This window comes from Vigna unguiculata, chromosome 11 (genome assembly GCF_004118075.2).
Source record: "Vigna unguiculata cultivar IT97K-499-35 chromosome 11, ASM411807v1, whole genome shotgun sequence".
NCBI classification, from domain to species: Eukaryota; Viridiplantae; Streptophyta; class Magnoliopsida; order Fabales; family Fabaceae; genus Vigna; species Vigna unguiculata.
In genome coordinates, this window is record NC_040289.1 from 24,166,316 (window position 1) to 24,178,229 (window position 11,914).

The 11,914-nt window shown below is 31.4% G+C and overlaps 1 protein-coding gene across 1 annotated transcript; it reads right to left on the bottom strand.

Annotated features, from left to right (window-relative positions):
- Window positions 1-6,874: 6,874 nt before the first annotated feature.
- Window positions 6,875-10,103, bottom strand: LOC114170102. Its single transcript, XM_028055586.1, has 6 exons — window positions 9,818-10,103; window positions 9,419-9,483; window positions 9,308-9,340; window positions 8,263-9,202; window positions 7,727-7,997; window positions 6,875-7,288 (listed from the first exon to the last, which is right to left on the bottom strand). The coding sequence occupies exons 1-6, from the start codon at window positions 9,878-9,880 to the stop codon at window positions 7,221-7,223; spliced, it is 1,440 nt and encodes a 479-aa protein (XP_027911387.1). The 5' UTR covers window positions 9,881-10,103; the 3' UTR covers window positions 6,875-7,220.
- Between the last annotated feature and the right edge of the window lie 1,811 nt (window positions 10,104-11,914).

An 11,914-nucleotide genomic window follows, 5' to 3' on the forward strand; every position in this document is an offset into this window, starting at 1 on the left:
AAAACAAATACAGAAAGTTTGCAGACAGACAACACTGGAACAATAGTAAAATGCAACAGAAAAATGCTCTCAAACTCAAGTGATGGTTGTGATTCTAATGTACTTCTTTTGCCACTTTCTTTTGATCTTTTCTTTTGATTATTTTCGGAACTTGCTTGTACTCTTTTTGTGCTCGTTTTCTTTCTTTTTTTTATAGCTCTTACAGTAGTTAGTTTCCACCACAAATTAGAATCACCACCACATTATGCTTGATCATTTGCATTTTAATAGAAACAAAAGAGAAGGAAACTTAAAGGAATCAAAAGAAGATTATGAAACTCAAGGAAACACAATGGAAATTAACTCTAAAGAACTTGCCAAGAACTAATTAACAAGTATGAACTCAAATGCGAAAATTAAAAGCACACAGAACACACTAAAAACGAAAATGAAACTTAGGTGATTAAGCATGCACAAGGAAATTTCCCACTGGACATTAAGATAACAAAAGATATCTATATGTGAAGGTTCATTTCCAAGGCTCCAAGGGAAAATAGAAGGTGTATTTATGAACCAAAAACAGTAGCAAAATAGTAGCAATACAGCAGCAAAATGGAAAGCTAAACAAAGTTAAGACATAATTGAACTACACATTACTCTAGACAAAACATATGGATGAGAAAATTAAAATGACTTAAATAGATGAAATAGAAAATGAACAAGACTCAAATGAAAATGTAAAAGGCACACAAATTCACCATCGTTGAGTTCTTAGGCACATTGGCCGAATGGTTCCAAAGGAACAATGATAAGAACCATATAACCAATGAGGTGAAAAGAAGAAAAACAACAAGACAATCAAAGGAAGTAATGAACAACACGGAAATTGAAAGAAAAATCACAAGGAAGATGAACATATCTCTTGACGTCAAGCTTGATCAACCAAGGCTCTAGATACCACATGATGAGTCCATCTTCAAGAGTAAAGAAGCCAAGGAGAAGCCATGCGGAATTGATGAAGCTTCAAGGGAGAAGGATGAGGGTGCAGAAGTTAGAAGATGAGAGGAGAAGTGGTGCGGCAATGGTGTTTCGAGAAACTCTCAAGTGAGGTTGGGCCAACACTCAAGGAAGGGGGCTAGAGGAAACCAAGAAGGAGAACTCTAGCCTAAGTTGATTCACAAAAAGAGAGGAGTCTAGAGTCATCTCAACAGAATTTCTCTACTATATTCATGAATGAAAATACAAGGGTCCTAAGCTCTCTATTTATTGGCTAAAATGAGACCAAGGAGTCTCCAAAAAGTGGAGGGAAAAAGGATTCTAGAAAGTTGAATTTTAGAGCCAAAAAGGAACATGTGGGAGGTGTGACTTGCCACCTAAGCAAGTCACACTTGTCTTGCTATGGGAAGCTAACTCTCATCCTTGGAGAGCAAGTTTGAGAAGCTTCTAGGCTTTTCTAGAGTAGACACACTACTCTCGGCCTATTTGGCCAAATTTTCCTTTTTGGTCCAAAATTACTTCTAAAGCCCAATTTCCTCTAAGGCCCAATACATGGCCCAAAGAAAACCCTATTCTACTAGGCCCAAAATACAAAGCCCAAAAATAAACCCTATTATAATATTTACAAACAAAGAGTTTTAGGCTAGGTCTTCACATCTTCCTTGGCGCATGTAAAGTTCATCTTGGGCCTTGTATGTGCATTGGAGGCCCATTCCTCTTGTATCCTCCTAGCCATTGCTCTTTTTGTGGTCCCTTGGTTAGAGGCATCTCATCACCGACTCAATCCATGTCGTTTGTTCCATTTGGTGGGACCTCATCATTACATGGATTGAAACCAAAAAGTTGCAATGGTTGATATGATGGATTCAAAATTTGAGAAGCTTACTACTAAGCTAGATGGTTTTATGGATGTTATGGGGACTGGAAACTCCCATTTTGAAAAAAAATTGTCCATAGCCATAGGCCAAGTGATGGATATCGAGCAACAAAATGAAATTCCTAATGAACAAGTCAACTTGATGTGCCACAATTCAACTTTCCAATACACATAAAATGGCATTTGGGAAATGTTAGTAGCGATGAACATAAATCCCACTAACACCAAATGTCTAATGAGCATGACAACACATCAATGATTGAACAAGTTAGTTATTATGATTATGGGAAGTAGTTGACTAACTTATTTGTAATAAATTCTTTTGTTAATGAATGCAACAGATGTAAACCCTCCTCACCCAAAGAAACCCTCAATGGAAGACGTTTTAGATCGAAGACGTTTTTTTAATGACCATGATCAAATGGTTCAATATGGGTTCAAGGAGAATTGTTGAACTAAAAAACTATAAATTTTCAATCTTTTGCATCAACTGGTCTTTATTTCCATCAACATATTTTGTTTCAAGGGATCTTAAACTTTGTTGCATTGGAATCTCCATACTATGCAAACTTATAAAAGTATTTTATTCAAACCTAAAGATCACTACAAATTGATACCTCTTCAGTGAGGTTAACAAGAAAAAACTTAGAATAACACATAATGGTTGACTTAATATAGCGCATCTGAAATATAAAGATCTACAACTATCATTTGTAGACATACTGGAAGACCTCCCATACAATTGTTAGGGTTGGCTTCTATGATCAGATCATAGATGAATAGTCAAAATGTTAAAATTGTAGGTTCGCTCAACATTAAAAGGATAGACTTCTCCATCATGTGTTGATTCATATATTAACACCGCGTCTAACTAATTTTGCAAAAGTCATGCAAGAAGACATTTTTATAATATAGGCCCTCAAAAATAACATTTTTATTAATTCGCTTCAATCATGCAAGATATGTTTAAATGCAGGACTAGTGATGCCCCTCTTCCATACGATACTTTGATCACTCAAATCATGCGATAAGGTGGAGTTGACCTTTCTCCCGAGGCAAGCACCATATAGGATTGAGACAACATTTTTGTACAAGTTCTTTGAAAAAGTTAAATATGGTTAATGTGAAATTGTTTGACAACATGTTTGGGCAAATGATGATGATGAATCATAGGCACAACCGCAAGGTCCTTTACATGAAGACACTACATGTTGGGTTTATATTTCATATGGTTTATGGTTATAGTCATTGTGGTTCTATATATATGACATTGGTCTTACACATATAAGACATTTGACAACACTTTAACCCCAAAACCTTAAGGCAATGGTGTTATGGGTCTTACATCTTATATAGTGTTTAACTTTGTCTTTTTATCCAATGTAAGACTTTTGACTCACATTTGGACTATTCTCAACGCTGCAATGGGTACCCACCATTCTTGTGATAGTTTTCAACATGAAGCCTTCCACTCACATGCTGAAAGTATAACTCAAATATGGGTGAGGTGCAAGACATGCAAATTAAAATGCATGGAATGGAAGACATGTAAAGAAGAATGCAGCGAGTGGAAGACAATTTATCAAATTTGACACTCAACATCAACCAACGTTTCGACCAAGTGAATTTTAATGTCAACCAAGTTCTTGACAAACTAGAAGAAGTTCATAAATCTTTTGACTGAATTTTATCCTTCCAGTCTTTGCTTTATTATATTTCAATTACTAAATTAATTTCATTTTATGGTATTTCTTTACAATTATTATTAAAATTTTCATTTATTTGTCTTCAACTCATATGGATTCTGCCACAGGGACATACATGAGTAAATGATCTCAACAAACAGCCTAATTCATGGAAACCCTTCATTTCAATATATAATAGCGCACATTGTCAAAATTGTTACGAACGATGAACTTTCTAGATGACAACTTATTCAGACATTGCCCACGACTTTCTTTGCTCACACCCATCATATACAAAACATGTTATGGGCATGTCCACAGAATATTGATGGAATAGGTTATTTGCTTCTATGGACGAAGGTAGGGGCGGCTCAACGATTTGGGAGACCTAAAACAAACTTAAAAAATAAGGCCTTTTATTTAAAATTTATTTTTCGAGATTTTTTTTATGCAAAATTATTTATTACATTGTCTTAATGAATTTCATTTAACATTTCTTTCTAAATAGATAATAGGACTAATTCGTTTAATCTTTCTTGAGACATTGTTGATCTTAAATAAGTTTTTATTATCTTTAGCTTTGAGAAACTCTTTTCGGATGAAACAACTAACACTAAAATTGTTAACATTATCCTATAAGTTATATATACATTTGGAAAAGAATTTATTCTTTTTATATAATTAAGAATGTCAATTAGTTTATCATTTTCCAAGCCTATAATTTCTCTTAAGATATTTAATTCTAAAATTAAATCAAATCCATCCATATCCAACGAATTATCATGTTTTAAATATTTTTCAAGGTTTAAGCATTTTTCTTTTAAAAATGAAATATCTACACACCGTAATACAAGACATTTGCACTTTTTTCTCCATAGCTCTTTCTTGTTATGCAATTAAAGTCTCAATTCTTCTTTTCTTTTGAATTTTTGAATAGCCTGACTCAAATTTTCTAGTTGACATATCTATATATTTTTTTATATGAAAAAAATGATAATATATAAAACACTACTAAAGATAAATATATAAAACGAATGAATTAAAACAATTAAATCTACTTCTGGTTGTCAAGAAAATAAACTCGATGGTAGACTTGCAGTATCTTGAAGTCTTAAGTCTCTTTTTTATTCTTAAGTCTCAAATTTGTCACAAGCTTGCAAAGTTGTTTATTTTAAGATTAATCATTAATAAAAATAATTAAAAAAGTTATTTCTCTTTTAAACTCGATAGTAAGTCTTTCTTTTTTCCTATACTTGAATTATCTTTCTACAGAAAACTCAACTTTGCATTATATTCCAATTAATCTATTATCCAACAAAAGATTAAACCATAATCTAATTAATAGTTTTGTAAAAAAATTCAGTTTCTCCTCAAGATATATGGAAAAAAACTCTCGAAACTCATAAATCTAAAAGTATCAAAAAACAAATCTACGTAAAAGAAACACATTTCTAATTCTAATACAAATCCAAAACAGAATAAAAATAACAACAACACAAATAGAAAGAAAAAACATACTAACCAGAAATGAGGATGAAAAAATTTGTACACACGGGTAACATGAGATAAGGAGAGGTAAAGAGAAGTCATAGAGATATCAAAGAAGAAAATAGAATCCAAATTGATTATAAGATAATAAAGACAGCTAATCATTCTCTTTCTTGTAAACAAAATTATAATATACTAATAAATTTTTTTAACTCACTAATTATCATTTATAATACCAATAAAAATTAACATACACTAAGAATAATTTAATTAAATTTTATTTCCAAAAATAAACTTATAATTAATTTAATAGAGTTATATTAGTAATAAAATATTTTTTAGAGGTCTTTTTTATCTTAAACATAATTTTAAAATTAGTTTAATAAAAGGTATATTAATTAGTACTAAAAATATTTTGAGGCTTTTTATTCTTAAACATTATTTTATAATTAATTTAATAAAAAAATATTAGTACTAAAAATCTTTTTGAGACCTTCTTATCATTGAGGCCTAAAGCAAATGTTTTACTCATTTTACCCTTGAGCCGACCATGTACGAAGACTCTCACTTTTATCCATCTTAAATTATGTTTTAATTATGTTAGTTCACTTTAACAATTATGTGATAAAATAATGAACTTTATTTCTTCATAAGGAATGTTCTTATGACTACATTTTCTACATTTTCTTATCGACTTCCATCATATTCACATGTAATACTTATAATCATTATTAATAATAATAATAATAAAAAATAGATAGCTTTTATAACTACTGATAAAGAAAAATTAATACACATGTCAATAAAATAATAATTACAATAATATTTAATATCTAAATATTTAACATTGTATTCTTTCTTTATTACAATTATTATTATTATTTTCAAAACTATTCCTCAACATTTTTAAAAATTAATTTCAATTATTATTATCATTATGTCTTTTATTGTACGTTTCCGTAATATATTTTAATTATGTTAATTCACTTTAACAATTATTTGATAAAATAATGAACTTTATTTCTTCACAAGGAATGTTCTTATGACTACATTTTTTACGTTTATTGTTGCATATTATTTTTTAGTATCTCATTCCAAATGTATCAACTTCCATCATATTTGCATGTTATACTTATAATCATTAATAATAATAATAATAATAATAATAATAATAATAATAATCAAATAGATAGCTTTTACAATTATATATTATTAAAGAAAAATTAATACACATGTCAATAAAATAATAATCACAATAATATTTAATATCTAAATATTTAACATTGTATTGTTTATCTATTATTATTATTTTCAAAACTATTCATCAACATCTTTAAAAATTAATTTCAACAAGTCCAAAAATTATTTTATAATACTTTTAACAATAAAGGTAATTTTGAAATCTTCCTTTTTTATCTATTAATTTTTTTTTTATCACATAAATTAAATCATTCACAACAAACTTCATCTTCAAATCTATTTACCCTCACTTTCAAATTTTATAAAAGAAACAACACAAACTTTATCTTCAATCAAATCCACTCAAATCCGTCCACTAACTCTCCCTAAATTCATTTTTTGATAAGAACACAACATTAAGGTGAGGGCTATATTCCAAATTTGCAAGAATCTAGCACTCTTATTATACAAGTATGCTAGACGTTAACTATGAGAGATTTGAATAGGGTATTGAGAGAGGAAAAAAAAAAACAAACCAATTGGTAGGCAATAGCTGGTAGAGAATAGCGATTACTGGTATGCTAAATTTTATTAACACCCCAATGGTATCGATGATAAATAACTACATAGTAGTATGTATTAGTCAAAATATTTCTACCAAAACTCTGATGTGGATTTATTTAAACCATTCACAAAAATTGACCGTGGTTCCAAGATCGGTCAATATTGGTTTGTAACAGTATGTTTCATTTTCCTTGTATCAATTAGCGTACGTGAAAATAGGTGAAAGTGAATTACCGAATAAGATCATTTGATAATGATAAAAGCTAGAAGAGCAACTAAAATATATCACCAACATTGCAGGGAGGGGCCATAGCCATACTAGAATTACGCTATTGAACTAACATAAACCAATATAAGGCTTCACTGAGAACGTGACTTAGCCAAAATTTTGAAAGGGGCCATCATTTTTTTCCCTAATTTTTTATACCAGGAGGAAAGAATGTTGTACTCATCTAGCGTGGGTAAATCCTCATGGCCAGATTAACTGGGTTCTTTGCCTCACGTTGGTTGGTGCTCTCTCCTGCATTAATGAACTTGCATTAGACTAGGAAGGTTTGCTAAATAGCACTTAAACTAAAATGCAAAAGAAAAGGGGAACAAAACAAAAGCATTTTGCAATCAAGTTACAAAATTGTAGTTCAATTCAATCGCAAGATCAAGAGGAATAAACAGCCATAGGAAAGTTATAATTCCAAGGTGAAAAACATAGCATGACAACATGAGTACATGTCAGTGAAAATAATTATAAAATTTCGCGCCCCCAAAAGAATGAATTAGTAAATAAGAATATAAACAAATTGATATTTTGGTTAGATATCATGCATCTAAAGATACTTTTAATATTTCCACCACATCCAATGAGATTCTTTGATTATGCATGCGATATTAGAAGTCTAATTCCAAGAGTTTTTTTATAGAAACAATAAAGAATTGTCAACCAATCAATTGACTACCATACCACAATTTGTCAAAGAAGTTGATCCTGCTTTGTCGCCCTTTTGTAGGTTGTGTTCAGTTCTATGACTTCTAACATGCCCCCCTGCAGAAACACCTCTTGCAATGCATTTCCGATTCACTGTCACATTCTTTGTTATATTCTCTTTACCCTTGACTGTTAAACTATTAATCTTGGTAGTTCTTTGTTTCGCCTTGGCACGATCCATACAACTGTTTTCTTTATTTACTGAGTGTTGTAACAATGCCTTTGAACTTGTAGACGGATACTGGACCTGCAAACGAAAATCCACCACCCTTGATAAACATAACAAGTTTGACTATAGCTACAAAAGAAAATATTGCGATAAGTAGCTACAGCACCGTAACTTTCAGAAAAGGAATGCACTCAGAAAATTAAATCTGATGCATTTTGCAATCATTTGGTGAAAACAATTCTTAATACTCAATTAATATGAGCTGGACTCATATCTACATCATTCAAAAGAATTTGTGTAACAAAAAAGAAATGCATCACTTAAGGACAGTGCAACTTCTCACCAATGACTTTGCTGTTCGATGGTATGCTGGCTTTGCAAAATTGATGTTACTTCCCATTCTGTTACCAGATTTTGTTTCCTCGGCTAAAATGGCCAATGCCTTCGATGTTTCACCTGGCTTGCAACGATTCTTAATTGCACGCTTAATTGTCACCCCACCTTTCTCATCTGTGATTTTCTCTCTGTGCTGCCTTGATACAAACTTAACTTCAATACTTGTGTTTGAACATGACCCAACACTAGATTTCCCAGAAGATGATTTACGACCCCTTGATTGCGTGCTATTATCACCTATCTCCACTTTTGAAGTCTTTACTGAAACATAACTTCTCCTAACGCTAATAACGGATGAACTTCTACTTTTCTGATCACATGGTTGACTACTTACCCCCAAACATTTCTTTTGTGGCTGAATGTTTGAGATTTTTCTTGTAACACAACATTTCCCAACACTTACCCTCCTAATTGATGAACTTATTTTCTGATCACATGCTTTGCTAGATACCTCCATATACTTCTGAGTGTTCTCAGACGTAATTGTACTTCTTGGAGAGCTTCCACCAGTCTTGCGATCTGAACTTGAACTTGGTTTGCTACAACTAGCCTTTGACTCAGTTTTTCCTCCGGCTTGCCGTTCAAAAGTCAATCCAAACTTCCCACTCAATGCTCCTTTTGGCCTGATCACATTTGATTTTAATCTGGGTTTCACTTGGCCAAAGCTGGAACATTGTTGTAAGCCTCTCCTACCAGTCTGTTTATCTAACAAAGTACTCAGATTAATACCTTCCCACTTCTTGTTGTTGTAGTCTTTGCCTCTAGATCTCGAGACCGAAGAAGGAAGCTCAGGCGAATTTACTGCTTGCAAATCAATTCCTGGAGCCAATATCTCCTCACCCTGAGAAAACTTGGATTTTAACTCTTGAGCAGACATTTGGTGGAACCTGAAAGTGATTTGTAGAAAGTACACACACAGCTTACAAAACAATCCCAAGGTCGATATCAAATCGACGAAACCACCAAAAAGAAAAACCCAAAAGGTTCCTTACGGATGACTTTTGTTGAACCAATCATCACCATCTCTGCAGCATAACAAAATTAAAAATCAAAACAACAAACATAAATTGATACAAAAGAACTCAATCTAATAGAAAACTCACGTGTCTGCACTACCAGAGACCGCTTCAACAGTCAAATCTACCCACATAGGTGCTTCAATATGCTCCTGTATCTCACACATTGCAACACACAAAAAGGACAATCACAAATTAACAATAGAAAACTCTGAATACCACAATAGAACTAACATACGAACAGAGAGATCTAAATTGGAAAAGCACAATAGTAGCTGAATCAACGTCATGAATGTAACATATAATACCTTAATAATAATGATAATACCAATGATAAAGAAAACAACAACAATTCAAATGTAAACTTATGGATTTCAAAATTGAAAATCTATAGTTTCACAAACAGAGAATTTTTTTTCCGGAATGATCAAGCGCATTGCAATACCACAACAATACTAAGCATAATAAGGGGAAACGAAAAATTACCAGAAAAGCCCAGTGATTGTTGGTCTTCTTGATCGCAACCCCTTTCTTCTTAGAAACTTCCATTGTTTTCAAGAAGAACTGCGAAAAAACGCTTTCACTGAGAGTTTTGTTGTTGTTGCGAATATAAGGACCTACAGAGAGTGTGGGAAATATGATGCGCGAAAACGAAGTTTGGAGAAGGAGGGATGCAAAACGACGACGTGTGGGTTTGCGTTTCCGACTGATTTGCTGTTTGCGTTATGAACCGTTGGATGATGGGATCGCGCCGTTTGGATGGTTTGGAATATTTGACCGTTGGTAACCCATTCAAAATGTTGGAGCTTGAGAGTTGGAAAATAATAGTGTACTAAAAGTTTAACTATTACTTCAAATAATCGTAAGACCTAAAATAATATTGTGTTCTTCAATTTATTTATCTACATTAGTGGAACATGCGTGCATGGGTTTATTTTTTTTATATGATAATAATATATTATTATAATTATAATTATAAAAAATATATAAATAAATTTATATTTTTATTCTAAGTGAACTGTATTTAATTTGTAGAATCTTTTATTATAGATAGTTATTTTAATTTAAAAAAAATATTTAAAATAAAAAATATCAAATTAAAAAACAGTAAAATTTTAAAAAGGTCTCCATTAAAGGGTAAAATAGTAAAACAATTAATTTAATTTAAAAAAATATACAAAGAATAAAATAGGAAATAAGATGTATATAATAATTAGAAACCAGATATGAGACTGTCACGAAGACCTCTTATTATTGAAGTATTTATTTTCAATTATTTTAGTATATATATATATATAAAAGGAAGATGTTTCAAATATCACGCATGAGTTATTATACATGCCAGTTTTATATAGTCCATTTGATATTTACGTATTCGAGAATTTATAAAATTCTACTCCGTACTGTTCACAAAATTATGGGTCGTCCTTTTTATCTTTGATTACTCGATAATTTCCACAAGCACAAATCCCACTTTTGATAGGCCCAAAAATTCTTTCACAAAATAATCCATCTTTTTCAGGTTTATTGGTTTTATAATGAAAAGTATAGGGTTTTGTTACCTCCCCCACTATCTCTCCATTAGGTAAGATTCTTTTAGCCCAAGCACTTATTTGTTGAGGAGAAACTGATCCAATTCGGAGTTGTTGATGTTTATACTGATCAATCATAGAATAAAAATTCAGATTCAGTCCAATTAAGCTTCCTTCCTATCAATCCGAAAGTTCTTCTCAGATATAAGGAAATGATTCAGTTCCATAGCTAAAGATCGTAATTCTCAAACAAGCAATCAAATATATATATATATATATATATATATATATATATATATATATATATATATATATATATATATATATATATACACACACACTATTGACAAATGATGTAAAATCCACATTTTTTTAGTCAGTTTTCATAATCAAAAACACTCATGTTTTTTTTTTTTCATTTTTTCTGTTTTGCTTCTCTTAAGAAACTCATATTTCTTTTTCTCTTCTAATGCTCATCTTCTCGTGAATCAGAGGCCAGATTTGAGATCGTGGCGAAGACCTTTTCGAATCCACCTGAACAATTTTTTCATATGCATAAGTTAAAAATCCAACCTTCTTCTTCTATTTCGTTTTAGAAATTGTTACATATAAGGTTCCTTAAATGCATGTGGTTCTTGAGACTTTGATTCTACTTTGATTATGACTAGAGTCTCATCCTTCTTTATGTTCCTTCATTTTTGTCTTCTCTAGATTGAATTGGGATTTTTTGTGCTAGAATCATCTTGGGTTTTGTGTTTCAAACTTGGGCTACGTTAAAAGATAAAGGAAGGTAGGTTTTTGTTGGATGTCAAATTAAACTGATGAATTTGGTATTTAGTTGTGATATGGTATGCTGAATTGATGTGCATGTTGAATTGCTTGGACCTAACTTTACAACGTAATTGCATGGTTTCATTTGGATGCAATATGGAAAAAGCACACTTGACTAGTATTAATGCATGACAAGACATCTCATCTTTTTATATAAAATTTGATAAATGCATGAGAAGGGCTCAGGACCCATTAGGTAATCTTTATCTTCACTTAAAGT

Coding starts and splice junctions, on each gene's coding strand:
- LOC114170102 (XM_028055586.1), bottom strand. CDS start 9,880: ATGGAAGTTTCTAAGAAGAAAGGGGTTGCGATCAAGAAGACCAACAAT. Junction 9,203..9,307: donor TGGTTCAACAAAAGTCATCC/GTAAGGAACCTT, acceptor AATCACTTTCAG/GTTCCACCAAATGTCTGCTC. Junction 7,998..8,262: donor ATCGAACAGCAAAGTCATTG/GTGAGAAGTTGC, acceptor TTTCGTTTGCAG/GTCCAGTATCCGTCTACAAG.